The following is a 20,601-nucleotide window of genomic DNA, read 5'->3' on the forward strand; positions in this document are numbered from 1 at the left end:
GTGACAGCTACAGTGCCCCCATAATAGTGATAGCTACAGTGCCCTTACAACAGAGCTAGCTACAGTTCCCCCATAACAGTGCTCCCATAACACTTCCAAACTGTGACCGCTACAGTGCCCCCATACCAGTGACAGCAAAAAAAAACCTCTTATCTATGCCCCTGTAACAGTGCCTCCAAAACACTGCCAGCCACATAGGAATCATAACAGTGCTCCCATTGTGGTGTCTCCATAAGGCAACAATAAGGAAGAAGAAAATGCTTCCCCATACAGTGCCCCACTGACAGAAAGTAAATTTGCCAGGGTAACTGTGTAACTACTGGAGTCTATAGATATGTATTATAGGGGAGCACTCTCCTTCCCCCACTTTTTTACCATACTGCTTGGGCTATAGTACAGCAGACCGGTCCTTACTCTAGGGTCTCTAGTACAGGACACCATAGTATGGTGACATATTTCCTTTATTTACATAACTAATTTTACTTCCAGAGATGTTGGTATTCCTCCATCTTTGTTACGGCGGCCATTTTGTGACAAAAGAAAGTGCAGCCATATTGGCCGTCTCTTAAGTCATCATCTTAGAAGCTGATAATATAAGTATTACTTTGTATTTTGGGGTGAACATAGAGACAGAATAACAGTAGACTTTCAGGCTATGTGAAGCCAATTTAGTAGTGACAACCAATATGGTTGCACTTCCTGTCACTTTAGCAAAATGGCTGCCACAACGACAACAAAAATCTCTGTAAGTAAATAAAACCTAATGACTAAACTATGCCCTCTGCTCTGATCTCTAATATATGGCCATTATTTTTACATTTTATATAGAAGTCCTCTTTATGCTTGGGTAAGTAGCGTTGCCCCTAAATTACCTCAGAAAATCAATGCGGTTTTGATCACCAGTTTATTACTGTGGTCTCCTGTGGTCAGTGATAAATAGGATGGCCGTTCTGCTTCCTAAAATGGATTACACTGGGTCCATCTGCCCAAATTTTATAGACATTTATGGTCAACGGGAAACAATCACCATAGAAACAATGGCCACAGGTCATTTACGTGTCATCCTATATACGTAGGGACCTAATGGGCTGAAGCTGGTCATCCTCATGTTTAGCTGTTCCTGTCATTTCTTTATTTTTGCAATGTTTTTTTTTTTTAACAGAGATGTAATTTTGGACATTTGCGCTACAGAACGTCGGTGAGAAGTTGTGCGGATTATACCGTGAAGAAGATAAATGAGCTTCGTCGTCATGGAATTATCCATTTAAATAAAGATGGCTACAGGAGGATTATTGTAGGGACAATGGGCAGCAAGTCTGCCCTTTTATCGACTCCAGATATAAACACGTCTCGCTTACGGCCTGAGAATTTGCGTAAGCCATAAAGCTGCCAGTTTAACAAATAAGAAGTTGACATTTAAATACTTTGGATTCTATTATGTTTGCTGGGAAATCAGGTTACCTCCCGCTGATGCTGCTGTCAGAGAGATGATCTGCACAGTGGTGGCTTGTTTATGCCTCAGAATAATCTACTACGTGGGTGGACGCAGAGCAGCGACACCTCTAGTGGTTTTAAGTAGGGATGGATATTAATCATCAAATTTCATTGTGATGTCGTTTTTACCATTGTCTATACATATGTATTGGGTGGTGATAAAAATTGGGGAAAAATACGCACACACATTAATTAGTTTTTACAAATGTATATATTTTAGGGTTAGGCGGGGTTCACACTGCGTTTTTGTTTGTTTGTGGGAAGCAGTACATTTAAGGCTACGTTCACACAGAGCAAAAGGGGCGGATTACGCGAGAAAATATTTCCGCCTGAAATCAACTGACGCTGAATTCCGAGCAGAATATAAGCAGAATGTAAGCAGAATCCCTGCGTATTCCGCTAGGAAAGTGTTCAGCTCGTAATCAGCTCTTGACAAATTCAGCGCGGATTACTCGAGGAATCCGCGCTGAATCCGCATGCATTCAGCGCTGAAATTCAGCGAGTATTCTGCGAGTAAACTAGACTATACCAGAATATATACTAGAATCCTCCTCCCTCCTTTTTTTCCCCATTTCCGCGCTGATTCAGCGCCTAATTTCCGCTTGTATAATATGCTCAATACGCGCGTATTCCTCGCTGAAACAGAAACATTTCTCACTATGATTCAGATGGGTCCCAGATATATTATTTATATACTGGTTTAACAGTTAATAGTGCTGTGGCCATAGTAAGTGTCCGCTGTGCCCCCATAACAGCCCCAGCTGCAATGCGACCATAAGGCTCCATGCATACAGCGTTAACTGTCCCGCCAAAATGAGAAACCTGATGGACTCCATTTTAAACCATAGGATCTGTCAGGCTTCCCTGGTATTCATAGTACTGCAGATCCAGTGAAACTTTGTGGCTTCTGTTAATGGAATTAACACAATCTTCAGGCATCAGGTTATAGAGCAGGAGGAGCTGGGCAGATTGATATATACTTTAGGTTTATATCTCTGCTCATTCTGGGCTAAGTAGTCAAGTGAGTGGTCAGGTTACTGCCCACTGTGTAGAATTGTACAGAGCTGTCAGTCACTGAGTAGGAACACCCACTTGACTATTTTACCCAGAGTCAGCAGAGATTTTAATTGATAAATGATTGATAGCCTCCATTAGAGTGTTAGCTATAGTGCCTCCATAATAATGACAGCTACAGTGCCTCCAAAGGGCGAAAGCTACAGTCCCTCCATAACAGTGACAGCTACAGTGCCTTCATAACAGTGACAGCTACAGTGCCCCCACAACAGTGACAGCTACAGTGCCCCCATAACAATGCCTTCTTAACAGTGACCACAACAGTGCCTCCTTAACAGTGACAGCTACAGAGCTCCCACAAGAGTGTAAGGCTGGGTTCACACTGCCATTTTGCAATCGGGTTTTTTTTTTCATCCGTTTTTTTTCTCAAAAAAACGGATGCATTTGTGTGCATCCGTTTTGATCCGTTTTTCCATTGACTTCCATTGTAAAAAAATTGGATCCGTTTTTTTTTTTGACGGACACAAAAGTAGTGTCAGCTACGTTTTTGTGTCCGTAAAAAAAAAACGGATCCGTTTTGATACTTTTGTATTCCGCGCTCAATACGCGCGTATTCCTCGCTGAAACAGAAAATCAGACCCCCATTGGTTTGTGTAGGCTTCCGCTAGCAGAAGAATGAACATGTTCATTCTTCTGGCGGAAAGCGGATTAGTTCAGTGCGGAAATTCCACCGTGTGAACTGCAGAGCAGAATTTCCATTCAACACACCTATTTTAACGGCTGAAATTTCAGCGCTGATTCATCGCAGAAATTCAGCTGCTTTTGCTCTGTGTGAACGAGCCCTTAATGTTTTAAGCTAGTTATTGTCATTAATTCTTATTTATTTATTTTGATAGTCAAGCTGTTATTTTAAAGGACAATTCCGGCAAACAAAAAATACTGTGGGGGAGGGGCTGCAGGAACATAATAAACAATGTATACATATCTGTCCCAGTGCCCCTGCAGTGCTGGATCACTGATCACGGACCCTCACTGGCCTCCTGAAGCTCCTGCAACGTCACAACTTGGCTTATGAAATACCCACTCACCCAATCAGTGAGTGGGAGGGGACCCTGCTGCAGTCACTGATTGGCTGAGCGGGTTGTGAGGTACCAGGAAGCTAGGAGAAAATTATGTCCGACGGCAGTCAGTGACGCTGCGGGGGGCACGGGGATAGGTAAGTATACATTCTTCATTATGTTGCTGCACCTATCTGCCCGACTCGCCTGAGTTCCCTTATTTATTAAGGTGAAGTCTGGCTGGGGGCAAAATTTTCCTAACAGCAGGGGCAGGCGGAAAATAAAAAAACTAGACCAACTCACCTTTCCCCGTGCCTCTACAGCACTGGATTGCCTCTCTGGGACCCATGTAGGGATCTCCACCAGAGCAGACGTCACAACCCAGCTGATAGACCCAGCTCAGCCAGTTAGTCCATGTTAGTCCTGCACCTGTCAGTACCTGCGCCTGTCTGGCGTCCGCCCTGGTCATGTCAACGCGTTATTAAAATAAAGGAACCTGCACAACAATCTATACTGGTGAGTGCCACTACTTTATCTTTTGAAAGTATCATTTGGTATATGGACATATGCACTTAGTGAGCACCCCAGTACAGTGGTACCTCGGTTCTCAAACTGCTTGGAACTCAAACTGTTTTTTTCCAGAAAAGTTTGCTTTGGTTCCCAAATTCTTGCTCGGTTCTCAAACACTTTTTGGGCACCCAGTCTTGAAGCACTTGGTATCTGAAGGTTTTTGTGAGCGTGAATGGTGGGTTGTACGTGGTGAGTTTAACACTGGTGAGGCTTCACATACAGTACAGTACAGTATAAGACTGCTGGAGTGCATATACAGTACAGTCAGTGCACCACCATCTCCCATCCTGTACAGTACTGTATAAGACTGCTGTCATCCCGCTGCGGGTATGTGAATCCCCGCCCCATTGACCCCCTGCCGCTGGGATGATACATTACCTGTTCCACATTTACTGCTTTTTCCCTTAATTTAGTAGATCACGGAGACTTCAAATTCTCAGAAATTTGGTGACGTCACGAACCAGGGTGTAATTCGAAAGGAGTGTCCAGCAGGGGGCGCACTATATATAGACGTCAATGAGTACCATTGACTTCTATATATAGTGCGTCCCCGTTGGACACTCCATTGGAATCAATGGCTGTCTATGGAACAGGTGAGTCTGCACACTGTACTACTCCCCCATCATCTGCTCATAGTATGAGCAGATGATGGGGAGTAGTACCAGGGCCATCCCCAATCCACCCCCCGCTGCCGCCACATATGCCCTGGTACTACTTCCCCATCATCTGCTCATACTATGAGCAGATGATGGGGAAGTAGTACCAGGGCTATCCCCATAACCGCCGACCCTGGTCGTCCCGTGGGTCCGCTGCTGTAATTGAGGCCCCAGTCTCAGGGGGGTAGGTGCCTCAATTACAGCAGCGGACCCGCCAGATGAGCAGGGGCGGCGGCGGTGATGGGGATAGCCCTGGTACTACTTCCCCATTATCTGCTCATAGTATGAGCAGATAATGGGGAAGTAGTACCAGGGCATATGTGGCGGCAGCAGGGTAGGGGGACGGAATGGGGATGGCCCTGGTACTACTTCCCTATCATCTGCTCATACTATGAGCAGATGATGGGGGAGTAGTACAGTGTGCAGACTCACCTGTTCCATAGACAGCCATTGATTCCAATGGAGTGTCCAGCAGGGGCGCACTATATATAGAAGTCAATGGTACTCATTGACTTCTATATATATAGTGCGCCCCCTGCTGGACACTCCATTCAAATTACACCCTGGTTTGTGACGTCACGCTATTTCTGAGATTTTGAAGTCTCCGTGATCTACTAAATTAAGGGAAATAGCAGTAAATGTGCATTTCCCATAAATAATGTATATTAGGAATTTGTCTAAACTAATAACATTTTTTAAAATGCTTTTGCCCGAACTTCTCCTTTAAGGCCTTTACCCTTATTAAAGGAGAAATCCAGCCAATATGAAAAATGAAGTTTTTTTCAGGGCAGTTTGATGTTTTTCAGTGTGTTTGCAGTCTTTGAATTATTGCATTTGGCTTTTTCCACAGAAAAATGGGTGTTTTTGCCCTTCAGACTTCTAGGAGAGTAGGTATAAATGCCAGAAAGATAGTCATATCTATATGCATATTTTCCCTTTAGACCTTATTCATACATTCCATGCACAGTCTGTAAATACAGATGATGTGCTACGGAATGGAGTTAAAATCTTCGCACACAGTGTCAGTAATGTATCACAAAGATTCAGCCTATGTTTGCACATTGTCAAAATAATGGCCATTTTTATTGGACGGCTGTCATTTAAAAACAAACAACGGCCGTTATTTTATAATAGTCAATACTATACAAACAATTGCCATTATTTGTCCTTAAATGATGGCCATCCAATAAAAATGGTCATCATTTTGACAGCATGTAAACATAGCCTCAGTTTTAGAGCTCGCGACATTATGACAAATGTTCTGTAGAACATTGTTCATATTTACAGACCGTACACACAGCGTGGGAATAAGGCCAGGAATTGCATGATAAATCACACGATGTACTGAAAAACCCACAAGGGATAAAAACACCTATAGTAATTTACACTAAAATTAGAAAATGCTAGAAAAAAAACAAAACAAAAGCAGGACAATGAAAGCGCAGCCACTTCCCACTTATTTGTAATACAGGGTTCCCCACCCAAGCCCCTGCTCTGTAGTCCAGCAGCGTAGCCATGGAGCGAGAAACCTCCCTACTGCCATGCTGCACAGACACATAATGAAATCCTCCAACAAGGGAAGCACATAAACTAGTCAGCAACAAAGCGTACAGCCTAAAAAACACCCTTATTCACCTCAATGGAACTGCAATACCAGACACACCCTATGGACAGGTGTGCCGTTGTTTTTTTGTAGATAGAATCCATGTTTATGCAATCTCAGCCAGCTCTTTAAATGCTACCAAGGGTTTGTGTTGTCCTCAGACAAAATTCACCAGTAATTCATTCATTGGTAATTTGCATATTTAAGCTTCATCTTTGCCTACACAAATGAGCGCTGCCTTGACTTCCTGCCAATACCTCGTCCTTGGTGATGAAGATCTATCCCACAGTGCACACTACTCATTCACATACAGCAGCTCGGCTTTAGATAAAATAAGATTAGCAAGGTATTCAGGGATGCTGAATAATTGTTCATGTGCTATAGAGATGTGTGTATGATGCCATATACAGTATGTCACTGTATGGCGCTATATCATTTTCCCCTCTATATTATACACTACTTTCAGGGCCATCTTAACAGTATTACGTGCTCCTGGGCAGAGCTGCAAACTGGCCTCCACCCCCTGCTGACCAACCCCTAACTTTGTGACCCCTCCCGCCATCCCAGCCACATCCGAAGCCACCCTACTACCAAATCCCATCACATTAACCCTCCTCTGGCGGGAGAAAATACACATGACACACAAGGACTTGCCCGCTGACTTTCCTGCATGGCTCTAGGCCATTCTTCCCTTCTTCACCTTTTCTACATTGTCTTTTTCTTATTAGAGGTTGGTCAATGTTGACAGCCCATGTGACACATGGTAACCACTAATGTAATATGACAATTGCTAATTGCTGACCGCCCTCTTTGGTGTTAAGAACAAAAAAAAAAAAAACTTTTAGGCCATCACAGATTTTTTTTGTGTTTTTTGGTACTTCATTATGGCATTTTTTGTGGGCTTTATTTCCAAATAGTGTTTTGAGCATCTTTTGAGCTGACAATAAAATCATTTATTGTTCACAAATCTTTTGGTGCATGTACACATTGTTTATTTGTTATTACGATCGTTCGTGTACTCTAGTGTACGACTATGCGAATGATCGGGATTACGATCGTAACTAGCAACCATCGTTCTGTGTATTCTGGTAAATAATTTCAGGTCGTTTCCAAAAGCGCTAGTTTTCAATTATTATTGGAGAAAAAAAAATCACCTTTGTACATAGCATTTTGCTTCTCCCATAGACAATGAAGGGAGTGCTGGTTTGTGAGCTGTCACTTCATACAGGGTCTTACTCTCCAGATTACAGGGAGTCACAGTATTCAGATAGGTGTCCCCAACCGGATTGTTACCTGGCCGGATTTACTAAGAAGCATGCCTTTTTGTAAAGCTGGCGGGATTTGCGCCTGTCACAGGAATTGCACAGAAATCTATACCTGCTCCAGAGCAGATGAAGATTTCTGCATGGTTTACGCCTGGAAACCATGATAGCTTAGGCGCGGCAGAGGGCCATGCCTTCTTCCCTGCCTTGACTTTCCCCCTTCCCCACCTATGAGACGAGCGGGGTTACTTCTGGCGTACGCCAGCAAAATGGCTAAAAGGGCTCAACCTCAAAGATTAAATATGCTTGATTATAATATGTGTCTGGAGATGAAAAAAAAAAAAAAAAAAGAATTCAAAAAGTTTTTTACTTAATTCCAATATCAGTGTTATAGATAGAGAATACAGCGCTGTGTGGTGTTACAGGTAGAGAATACAGTGTGCTGTGTGGTGTTACAGGTAGAGAATACAGCGCTGTGTGGTGTTACAGGTAGAGAATACAGTGCACTGTGTGGTGTTACAGGTAGAGAATACAGTGCTGTGTGGTGTTGCGGGTAGAGAATACAGCATGTTGTATGGTGTTACAGGTAGAGAATACAGTGCTGTGTGGTGTTACAGGTAGTAACAGTGTGCTGTGTGGTGTTACAGGTGGAGAATACAGCGTGCTGTATGGTGTTACAGGTAGAGAATACAGCGTGCTGTGTGGTGTTACAGGTAGTAACAGTGTGCTGTGTGGTGTTACAGGTGGAGAATACGGCGTGCTGTGTGGTGTTACAGGTAGAGAATACAGTGTGCTGTGTGGTGTTACAGGTAGAGAATACAGTGTGCTGTGTGGTGTTACAGGTAGAGAATACAGGGTGCTGTGTGGTGTTGCAGGTAGAGAATACAGTGTGCTGTGTGGTGTTACAGGTAGAGAATACAGGGTGCTGTGTGGTGTTACAGGTAGTAACTGTGCTGTGTGGTGTTACAGGTGGAGAATACAGCGTGCTGTGTGGTGTTACAGGCAGAGAATACAGCGTGCTGTGTGGTGTTACAGGTAGAGAATACAGGGTGCTGTGTGGTGTTACAGGTAGTAACAGTGTGCTGTGTGGTGTTACAGGTGGAGAATACAGCGTGCTGTGGTGTTACAGGTAGAGAATACAGTGTGCTGTGTGGTGTTACAGGTAGATAATACAGGGTGCTGTGTGGTGTTACAGGTAGTAACAGTGTGCTGTGTGGTGTTACAGGTAGAGAATACATCGTGCTGTGTGGTGTTGCAGGTAGAGAATACAGCGTGCTGGGTGGTGTTACAGGTAGAGAATACAGCGAGCTGTGTGGTGTTACAGGTAGAGAATACAGTGTGGTGTTGCAGGTAGTGCGCTGTGTTGGTGGGACTACAATGAAATGATAAAATACTGCAAATAATTCATTAACGCAATGATACTGCAATGTGTGAACACAGCCTAGATGTTCTACAACTGATTTGGGCTGGAAATGGGCAGGGTGGAGGACTGTGATGAACAGCTGAGGGAAAGCATTGCATTCTGGAACCAGTACTGCATTTTGGGAACTGCTCAACCAGGAAGCTTTTTTTAAGCTTTACATGGAGTTTCCCTTTAAATCCTAAACAATAAAACCATATAACGCTATATAATACTGGATGGGTTCAGTTTTCTCCTGGCGTTCTTTTCCCCATGCCCACTAAGTAACAGGTCTAGGCTAAATGCCCAGTTTGGCACTTCTTGAAGGTAGCCTTGCAACAACTTTTACGAACTTTTACAGCTTTTCTATAGCAAATGACCTCTCGGTCAACACAGCAGCATGGAGTCCATTACTGGTAATTGATAGAAACCTCCAGATTATTAGTATAGTATTTCATATATTATATTTTATTCATTAGGGAGAAGTTCCGCTCGTCCGGATATACATTACACTTGTGCGGGATAAAAGACCAGCTGTGATGTTACAAGCCTGGGTCATGCAGCATCTTTACATGTCAGGATTAATCAGGTTTATGTAAGAGGCAAGCCGTGAAGGAAATAATGTATATGTGCTGGCGAGGTTGCTCGGAGTAATCTCTTTAATTCCTTGGGTTACTCCAGACATTACTGTCTAATCAGATCCATCAGAGCCAGTTCAGACCTACCCACTTAACATTTCACAGTGGGTGCTTAGAAGCATAGCAGATTTGTTGTGAATTTGCGCTGACTTTTTTGGCGTTTTTTTGTGGCTGTCTAAATATGGTCATTAAAGGGGTATTCCAATGAAAAAAGTAATAATGTAATGTAGCTTTATTAAAGAAAATATTTTAAAAATGTCATGCTTTTCAATGTATTATTTGATTGGCAGCGGTAAGAGTGACAAGGCCCCTCCGTGGCTGTGTCGCGAACTGCAGAAGCCCTGGTCCTGGCACAGTTACATATAAATAGTACTGCTGATTCCGACACAGCCACTGGTGGCAGCAAGAGGACTCCCCCTACTGCTGCCAGTCAATAGAAATATGTACTAAAAAAAGTATATTTTCTTTAATAAAGTTAAATTACCAAGTTATATAACTTAATGAAAAAATAAAAAAAATAATAATTTGTTCTGCCAGAGTACCCCTTTAAGGGATTTAAAGGAGAATTTACATCTAGACATTTATGGCATATCTAATAGATCGCCTAAAGCCCTCTTCACTTTTAGGAAAATCTAGCCAGATTGACACATCATGCTGGCAGCGGGGAAACTTTCCTGCCGCGGAACTGTAGTGACAGATCTGTAAGGTCGGCAAATTTGCGGATATGTGAATCCAGAATTAGGGAAACCTTTCCAGGTTATGTGCGGTATTGCAAATCAGCTCTTTTCACTTCAATAGAACTGAGCTGCAAAACCACATCCAAACTTGGCACAAGAGTGGTGCTGTTTCTGGAAGAAATAGGCTATATTTTTCTAAGTCTTGATAAGTCCATTAAAGGGGTTGTTCAAGATAATTTCTTAATTAGTCATGCTGCCGGGGCTGCAGGGGACATATCAGTTATGTTTTCCTACCTGTTGCTACCGATTCCCTATGCCACTCTGCGTCGCTCTCATTGTTTTGATAACATCCACTGACATGCCTCTCAGCATAGAGTCTATACGGACCACCTATTTCTTATAGGAACAGCATGTTAGTGGATATTGTGGAAGCGCTGACAGTGGCGCAGAGTGGGACAGGGAATCGGTAGTGGCGGGGGAGCGGGACAAGTATACATTACTGATAGTTCCCCGCAGCATGGCTAATTAAGAAATTATCCCAGACAACCCCTTTAATGGAAGTTCTATAAAGAGCATAACACCAAGTTACTACTGTAACTTGAGAATTAAGGAAATAGCATAGCTCGTAGTACAATGCTGTTTCCAGATAGCAAGTGTGATCCCTGTGATCAGCACTCATTTACAGAGCCTTCAAAAAGCCAGACTAAACAAGTGGCTGGACTACAGGAACAATCAACGAACAATCCATGCGGCCATGTAGGATTATTGCAATTATTTAAGCCAGAGTCGGGAGCTGATTATAAATTGGGAACAGCTTATAAAGGTAAGGCTGAGATAGCTGGATATTACTATATTATTTACATATTCTTCTAGCTGTATCCTCACAGGCTGTGCCTTCTATGGAAATGAATGGAAACCCAAACAGGATGCATTTGCATTGCTTGCTCTGCATGTGGGCTGTCATGTGGATGTTTGTACCCCAGTGTAGGAATTTATTTTCCATGGAGACTGATGCAACTAGACACAGAAGACACAGTGGTATGAGGCATGGTCACAGAGATAGAGGCGTAGGGGAACATGGAAATACAGTGAAGCCCCTTTGATAAAATAATCAAAATTTTATTGAAAAGTGGTATTTTATAGGAGTGGTCTTATCAATGAAAATGGACAGAATGCATAATGTATGATGGATTAAAAATTTAACTTAAAATTAAGTCTGGACGAGGTGGTGGTCTTGTATGTGGTGACTGAGACGAGCTGTGTATAAATGCACCTTCTTGCCTTCAATTTCAGAATAGAGAACAGCTCTGGAGTAGTGTTCACCCTAGGGCTGCCAGGAAAACATGGATACAGCATAACATCCAACTTCAACATCCAACAATGCCCAGTGTTCAGGTTCCGACAACATTGTAGGACCCAAACAGTTTGGCAAGTCCGCTCTCCACTAAACTGGAGGAAAAAGTTCAGCTACTCCACAATGTTGAACCTTGCTATACACAATTAGCATACTTAAAGAGGATGTACCACCCGGTACATCCTCTTTAACCTGAACCCACGGATCGATCGGCGCCGGCACGGGGAAGTCGGTGCCGCGGTCTGTTTTTCGGACCGCCGCCCGATTCCTGTGCACGGCGCCGTTCGTTCCAGCGGTAGCGTTTGGTGCTGAAGCACTGGAGGCCGTCCGGGCCCCCCCAGTGGGAGGGAATTCCCTCCCCTGTATGATGCGGCTCGCTTAGAATGAATGGAGCAGCGTCATACAGGGGAGGGAATTCCCTCCCACTGGGGGCGGCCCGGCCGACCTCCAGTGCTTCAGCACCGGCCGGTACCACTGGATCGAACAATGCCGTGCACGGGAACCGGGCGGAGGTCCAAAAAACGGACCGCAGCACCGACTTCCCCGTGCCGGGTGGTACATCCTCTTTAAAGGCAAACTCAACCATTATATTTGTTTTGACATGTTGGAAAAAATTGTCAGAATGGAACATTTGCGTGTGGGGCTGTGTGTGTAAAGATTGTAAGCCCTGGCAGGCAAGGTCCTCTTCCCCCATGTATCAGTCTGCCATTTGCCTTCATGTAATGTGTTTTTGACCTTGTATTGTTTCTGTTTGTTACCCCCTATCTCATGTATAGTGTTTTGGAATTAAGGGCGCTCTATAAATAAATTATAATACAGTGGTGCCTTGGATTACGAGCATATTATGTTCCGGGATAGTGCTTGTAATCCAAATACACTCATAAACCAAAGCAAATTTTCCCATAAGAAATCATTGATATGCAGACAATTGGTTCCACAAACCAAAAAATCATTTTTTATTCTGAATAACATGTAAAACTAATGAAACAAACATTTAGAAACAGCTGAATATGTAATATTATAGGTTGCTGTAGAGTATAGCAATCAGCATGTGGTGTAATAATGTATACTATGTGCATAAACCTGAAAAAAAAACTGCAGCAGTTTGTAGATACAGGATGGAGATGCAAATACCCACAATGCAGTAGTGTAGTATAACAGGCTAGAATAGAGAAGCAGGGCTGCTGTCAGAGGTCTGTGTGGTCACATGACAACAGTGGGGAAGGGGCGTGTGTTCAGCATGGACAAATCAGGAAGGGAGAATCACAGAGCTGTGCAGGAGGACAGTGAGAGAAACTTTTCTATACAGCAATGTGAATGGCTAAGTGTAAGTGCAGGCACGTAATAGCAGGAATGGATAGAATGGGAAACACAAGGACTGACAGACTGCAGGGAGCATGAAGGAATGAGTAGAACATATGTGAGCACAGTATAGCAGCGCTCTCTGTCCAGGGAAATAGGGGTTACAGCTATGAAGAGATTACCTCCACAATCCTGTCCCCTGATGTAAGCTCCAGCGTGAAGTGGATCTGCCATGATTTGGAAGGTGAGGGAGACTTCCTGGGTCAGAGTACAGTGCTATAAACCCCGCTATGCAGACCATGCCCCTCCCTGAGTTTCCCTCCCACCCAGTACAGGGAGCTCTTCTTGCAAAACGCTCTTAATCCAAGTTACTCTTAAAGCAAGGTACCACTGTAATAGCAACCTATCCCAATCCCAGTCCGTGTTAGGGGGATGGGGCAGGCCTGGACTGGGAAGGGTGCTGGGAGGGTCTGCGTTAGGGGGCTGGGGTTGGGCAGAAAAGGGTGCTACGGGGGTCCGTGTTAGGGGGCAGGCCTGGGCTGGGAAGTGCTCCGGGAGGGTCTGGGTTAGGCGGCTGGGGTGGGCCTGGTCTAGGAAGGGCGCCGGGAGGGTCCGGGCTGGGAAGAGCGCCAAGAGAGTCTATTTTAGGGGGCAGGGGACTGGGAAGAGTGCCAGAAGGGTACGCGTTAGAGGACTAGAGCGGGCCTTGGCTGGGAAAGGCGCCTGGAGGGTCCACGTTGGGGGTTGGGAAAAGCGCCAGGAGGTTCTGCATTAGGGGGCTGGGGTGGGCCTGGGCTCGGAAGGGCGCCAAAAGGGTTCGCGTTAGAGTACTAGGGCGGGCCTTGGCTGGGAAAGGCACCTAGAGGGCCCACATTAGGTGGCTTGGGCCGGCCTGAGCTTAGAAGGGCGCCGGGAAGGCCTGCTTTAGGAGACTGGGACGGGCCTGGGCTGGGAAGGGCGACGTGAGGGTCCATGTTAGGGGGCTGGTGTGGGCCTGAGCTGGGAAGGGCGCCATGAGGGGCCAAATTAGGGGGCTTTGGCAGGCCTGGGCTGGGAAGGGCACCAGGAGAGTCCAAGTTAGGGGTCTGGGGTGGGTCTGGGCTAGGAACAGTGCCAGGAGGTTCTGCGTTAAGGGGCTGGGTCTGGGCTAGGAAGGGCGCCAGAAGGGTCTGCGTTAGAGGACTAGGGTGGGCCTGGGCTGGGGAAGCACCTGGAGGGCCCGCATTAGGGCGCTTGGGTCGAGCCTGAGCTTGGAAGGGCGCCGGGAAGGCCTGCGTTAGGAGACTGGGGTGGGCCTGGACTGGGAACAGTGCTGGGAAGGTCTGCATTAGGGGGCTAAGATGCCCTTGGCTTATTAGGGCGCTGCAGGGGTCTACGTTATAGCAAAGGACAGGTAAATTACGGGTTGGGATGGGTAATCAGGTTAGGGTGTAGGGGCTCCCTCATGGTGCCTTCACATTGACGTGGTGAGGGAGCTTGCGTGCTTTGGTGATCCAATGAGCTAAGCTGGTGGGAGTAATTCTACTGGTGGGGTCACCCTGCCAGACAGGTCAATGGGGAAAGGCCATAGTAAGCAAGGCACCCAGAAGAAAGAAATCCTAGAAATTAAAAAAAAAAGTAAAATACAATGGACATATACTGTGACGCCAGGAGGGTCCACGTTAGGGGGCTCGGGGTGGCCTGGGCTGGGAAGGGCACCGGGAAGGTCCGTGTTAGGGGGCTGGGGTGGGTCTGGGTGCCAGGAGGGTCTGCGCTAGGGGGCTTGGGCAGGCCTGAACTCGAAAGGGTTCTCAGAGGGTCAGCGTTAGGGGGCTCAAGGTGGCCTGGGCTGAAAAGGGTTCTTGGAGGGTCAGCGTTTGGGGGCTGAGGCACATTATAGCAAAGGATAAGTAAATTATGGGTTGGCATGGGTAATCGGATTAAGGTGGAGGGGCTCCCTAATGGTGCCTTCACCTGTTGTTGTTGACTGATTAACCTTGTAATAGAAAAGTAGGTGCAGGACCTCTGCACCTAAGATTCCTGTACACCACTAAGCTCTGTCTGCATTCCTGCTAAGCCTTTACCCCTTTGTTAAGCCCCCCAACCACCCACCTACCCACCCTTTGCATTGAACTAAATTGCTCTTCTGATTGTCAGCAGTACTGATAAAGTCTCCTTTTCCTCCAAGGTCAGACCTGCAGCAACAAGTTTGCTAAATAAATATATTTGCAAAAATATTTAACTTAAGGGAAAACTATCAACAGGTTATAGGACTCTAACCTGCTGATATCTCCTTATAGCACATGGGGTGTTGAGGATGAAGGCAAGTTTTATACCTTCATCTCAGGGCCATTTCCATGCAATTTGTTGTTAAATCTGTAGGCTAGAAAGGCAGTTTGATACACTGGGGGTGGGGTTACCACTGCTATGCATTAGAAGGGATGGGTCGGCAGGGGGCATATTGGTGCACTGATGGCGGTAGTCCTGCTCCCAGTGCGCCAAACTGATTTAAACGGGCTATCCAGGCCGGAGTCCTTTTTTCACTATAGCTGGGGAGGGGGTGGATAAAAGCAACAAGATCTACTCACCTCCCCCTGTCCCCGGCCGCTTCCTGGACTAAGATGGGGTTTGAGACGTGACATGACATCACTGAATGGCTATGCAGGCCTGAATCGTCATGTCTCAAGTCCCGTCTCAGACCAGGAAGCAGCCGGGGAGACCGGAGCAGCATGATGCGGGTCCAAGCACTGGAGCCAGGTAGGTAAGTGGATATTTTCTCACGGGGAAAAAAGGCTTCCCGACGTTGTTTTGAGTATCAAACAACAGCCGTTGTTTTAAATAAAAGTTGCATCGACAACGTCCGGAAATAATTGACATGATCATGATTTTCACGTTTGTTGCGAACAACGGCCATTGTTCAATACATTTATTAAGGCCGGTGTTTTCTGCGCCTGACTTAAAAATGTCCCCATAGCTACAACATTACAGAGATTTATGTAGAAGCGCACTGCCTCTACATAAATCCCGTGCGGGCGAGTTTGCGCGCCAGGAAACCTACGCCAGCTCAGTGCTGGAGCAGGTTTCCTGACTATTTTATGGCGAACAAATTGATGAAAAGAGCGGACTCTGAGTCCGCGCCTCCTGTTCCGCCCCCTCCACACCCCCTCCCCGCCCACCTGGCGTAGCGGGCGGAAAATGGCCAGATGAGAATATTTTATTGGCCATTTTCCGCTGAAAACTACGCCTTTTTTCATTGACAAATGTCCCCCATTGTGTGTAACAATGGCCGTTGTTTGCGTTGACTTCAATACAAATCATTTCATTATGAAAAGAACGGCTGTTGTGTAAATTCAAAACAATGGCTGTTCTTTTCATAAAAATATGTTGTGTGAATATAGCCTTAAAGGGAACCTGTCACCCCCCGTACCGGGGTGACAGGTTCCCGACCCCCCGTTAGAGCCCCCTATACTTACCTCATCCCGCCGGGTCCCGCTTCTGGATTCGGTCGGGTCCCGGAGATCTCAGCCGCTGCAGCCCGGCGCGCGCGCTGAGAGATGAGTCCAATGCTCATAGAGAATGACAGGAGAGTCCAGCGCTCCGTCATTCTCTATGAGCGTTGGACTCATCTCTCAGCTCGCGCGCCGGGCTGCAGCGGCTGAGATCTCCGGGACCCGACCGAATCCAGAAGCGGGACCCGGCGGGATGAGGTAAGTATAGGGGTCTCTAACGGGGGGGTCGGGAGCCTGTCACCCCGGCACGGGGGGTGACAGGTTCCCTTTAATGGCAATCTGTCAGCTGCCATTCACATTCCAAACTGCTGACACTGCAAGCAAGTGCTGATTGGCGCTCATTTGCATCCTTGCATGCCCCCCTATCAGGCCATGTAAAAGGACCCATAGGGCTTATTCCAATGTTCCATGAAACACGGATGGCACAGTTGGGGAAGCCCTGTAGCAGAGTCTTTTCCTACACAGCATCAGGCATCAACATGATGCCAGGAGCGAGGAAAGTTCTTAAATATTACCGCAAATATTCAAACACTTTCCCAGCTCCCAGCATCATGTTAATACATGTTGCCAAGAGGGGAAAGACTCCGCCACAGGTCTTCCATGCAACTTCTTATGGGCCCTGGCAAAGCGTGGTCAGCCTTCACGGTAGCTACAGCGCTCATAGTGACAAGACCCCCCCCATTGGACGGCAACTTGCAGCGGCTGGCACCAGCACCCAATGAAAAGTGACCTGTAAGGACGGCATAGGAAGAGCGAGGAGACGCGCTGCAAGCTGACATCCAGGAGGGGGGGTGGTGGTTCTTGTCACTGTCAGCAGCTTGCAGGACAGGTGAGTTTGTGTGGTGGTGGGGCTATACAGGATTCATGGGGCACAGACAGACAAATCTGGCAGATTTTGGAAGCCAAAGCCAGGAATGGATTTGAAAAGAGGAAAAGTTGCAGGTCTTTCCTTTATGACATGTTTCCTTTTTATAGTCTGTTTCTGGCTTTGGCTTTAAAAATCTGTCAGATAAATCTGTCTGTGTAAACACACCATTAGCCAATATTCAAGAAGAGAGAGCTCCTTAAAGGGAATGTACCATCAGGCTTGGGCTGAAGCACTGAAGGCGGGCCAACCCAACCCCAGTGGGAGGAAACCCCCGCCCCTCTATCATATGGCTCCATTGATTCTAATGGAGCCGCGCCAAAGAGGGGTGGGGGGTTCCTCCCACTGGGGGTGGGTCAGCCCGCCTCCAGTGCTTCAGCCCGAGCCTGATGGTACATTCCCTTTAATCTGGAAGACCTATTACGCACATCTGTACATTGCGTTGGACTGGCCCATCAAAGTACTAGAGGTACTAGGAGATTCCCATGTGGGCTCTAGCTATGACACAGTGATGGGTTCCAGTGATCAAGCAGAGGTCATCCCATTTGGAACTGACTTTGAAGCCACCCACTTGTCACTAAAGTCCATGATTCTCAGAAAATAATTATAGCTGATTATTACTTCTTAAATATATTGTTTATTTTCTTGCATATATTTCTGATATATCTGGAGTACAAGGATAACAACATGCATTTAAAGTGACTGTACCACCAGGCCCAGGCTGAAGCACTGGAGGCGGGCCAACCCACCCTTAGTGGGAGGAAACCCCTGCCCCTCTATGATAGGGTATCTAATGGAGTCATGTCATGGAGGGGCTGGGGTTTCTTCCCACTGGGGCTGGGTCGGCCCGCCTCCAGTGCTTCAGCCTGGGCCTGGTGGTACAGTCACTTTAAATGTAGATGTGACGTGATCTGTGGAGGGGGCCTTTCAGGATCATCCCTTCTAGTGTGGACTCAAGGAACCCCAGTCTGAAAATCGTGTAAAGCTTCATTTGTCCTGTGGAGGCGCTGTGCAGAAACCTTAGACCTGCTGCTAGAGTTCCCCTTCAGATTACAAATTGCAGCAGAAGGATACTCTGTGATTATCTTATCACTGAGGGAAAATCCTTCAACACAAGGGGGTTAAGATCAGGTAAAAATACATTCAAGTTGGACATTTTTGGCTAGTTAAGGGCTGGTGTCTGATGAGCCCTATTACACAAACAGATTATCTGACAGACTTGTTTGAGCCAAAGCCAGGAATGGACTATAAACAGAGAACAGGTAATAAAGGAAAGACTAAAGGCCCTATTACACCAACAGATTATTTTACAGATTTGAAAATCTGTAGCCAGGAGTGGATTTGAAAAGACAAGGAATCTCAGTCTTTCCATTGTTACCTGTTCCCTGTTTATAGTCCACTCCTGGCTTTGGCTCAAAAAAATCTGTCAGATAATCTGTTGGTGTAATAGGGCCCTAAGAGTACTCCTCTTTTCAAATCCATTCCTGGCTTTGGCTTAAAAAAATCTAAGGCTTCACACCAGCATACACATCAGGATAAGTCCTCAACATGGCACAGTGACATCTGTCATACATAGGGTCTCATATTAAAATGCTGTATATTGTTCAGTATATATCCTTTTCCTCAATAGAATAACACAGAGTGCAGCAGATCCCACTGCATTTGTCCTCAACAGAAGTCAAAATGATGCACTTTTTCCCTCCATTGGCCATATGGGGTACTATAGATCTGTTTAATGCATACTCACCAGTACTTATCCTGGCAGTTACATTAAGCAGATCCTGCTGTACACTGTAGTGCACTATAGGCCACACTCAAATCGGTCATTTAAAGGCCGCCTACGGCTATAAATACAGCCGATACTCACAGACTTGCGTAATATTTAGTAACCATAAACCAACATGCACAGTAGATGACTACAGCAGGCGGCCTAGGCGAAAATTCCATCAACACTTACACAGAATGTCATGGCTACTTGGCCCTCTCTATCTACCTTATTCCTTACTGTCTGTAAGACATTCTCCTCTACACAAATGTCCATGCCCAACCCAAGCTAAATTGTTGCACTGAGGCTGGTGGAGCTCCCATCCTTTTATGGATGAGGTGCAGCCTAAAAATATCCTGCCCCCTCCATCCACAGTCTTAGAGGATGTCCTTTTTTTATGCATGACAGATGCCTCTAATGCAAAAAGCCCATTGATACCCCTGGGATATGTGAAATTCTCAATCATACCTCTTCTTCTTTCCGGCAGGGCGAAGGGCACAATTGCTGAATGCTAATGTGCTGTCAGTTAGGGAATGTATCAAAGGCACAGCCACGGGGTTTCCGGTGAACACGGATAATACTTCTTCCCCTCCCCCACTGCATACTGCAGTTCTCCTCCTCCTCCCCCACACACAGTGAGCTGTGTCTCCACCGCCTGGAGCAGGCTTTGCATTATGTGCTGTGGATTGGTGGTTGGCTCTTTCCTTTCATCACACTCTTTCATTTCTCAGGGACATTTGAAAAAAATAAATCTAAAAACAAGAAAAAAAATCTGCATGGACCTTCGGAGAGCTGAGAGTGTTTTTTCCTTTGTGGACACAGCTGGTGGATTAGCTGAACATCTGCTTCTGCAGAAAGACATTAGCCACATAGAGTAACCCTTTCTGGTTGATCTACTGTAATTTGCACCCCGATACCTAATCGACCCCTAAACAATGGCCTAAATTTTGCATTGCTCACAGCAGTACAAAGAATGGATAGACCAGGCCTCATGGTCTTACAGTGATGTAAGATTAGAGGATATGGGTTACTAAAGGTATATGACTGCAGCAATCCAAGGACGTTAGAGGTGACCAAAGAGGTTGTCATCATGGATTGTAGGCCGAAACCTACATACCAGTCTACACAGAAATCTAACAGTATCTGTGAAGGGACATGAACTCATTCTTTTTTTTGCTTGCTGTTTATTGTTCTCTGTTATCAGCCACGTCAGGAGTAGACTTTAGAGATGAGTATTAGCGAGTTCAGGAAAGTCCCTGTCTCCCATGGTGACTTTTTTATGTCACATATTTCCAGTTTTGTAAATGACTGTATACATTTACATTACATCAGTGTGTGTGGCTGATATTAGCCTTTTCTTTAATATCGCTGCATAGTTATAAGATACCAGTATTAAGCTGGCTAATGGTTATACATATCAGATGACTGTCAGGTAAATTGCTGCATATACATGCAC

The 20,601-nt window shown here is 45.8% G+C and overlaps 1 protein-coding gene across 1 annotated transcript; it reads right to left on the reverse strand.

Annotated features, from left to right (window-relative positions):
- Window positions 1–13,857: 13,857 nt before the first annotated feature.
- LOC138789319 (uncharacterized) lies at window positions 13,858–14,355 on the reverse strand. Its single transcript, XM_069967923.1, has one exon. It carries the CDS (start codon window positions 14,353–14,355, stop codon window positions 13,858–13,860), a length of 498 nt encoding a protein of 165 aa, XP_069824024.1.
- Between the last annotated feature and the right edge of the window lie 6,246 nt (window positions 14,356–20,601).

Source organism: Dendropsophus ebraccatus, chromosome 4 (assembly GCF_027789765.1).
Source record: "Dendropsophus ebraccatus isolate aDenEbr1 chromosome 4, aDenEbr1.pat, whole genome shotgun sequence".
Lineage (NCBI taxonomy): Eukaryota > Metazoa > Chordata > Amphibia > Anura > Hylidae > Dendropsophus > Dendropsophus ebraccatus.

What these genes read in the sequence shown, in the direction of transcription:
- LOC138789319 (XM_069967923.1), bottom strand. Translation starts at nt 14,355, where the DNA reads ATGCAGACCTTCCCAGCACTGTTCCCAGTCCAGGCCCACCCCAGTCTC.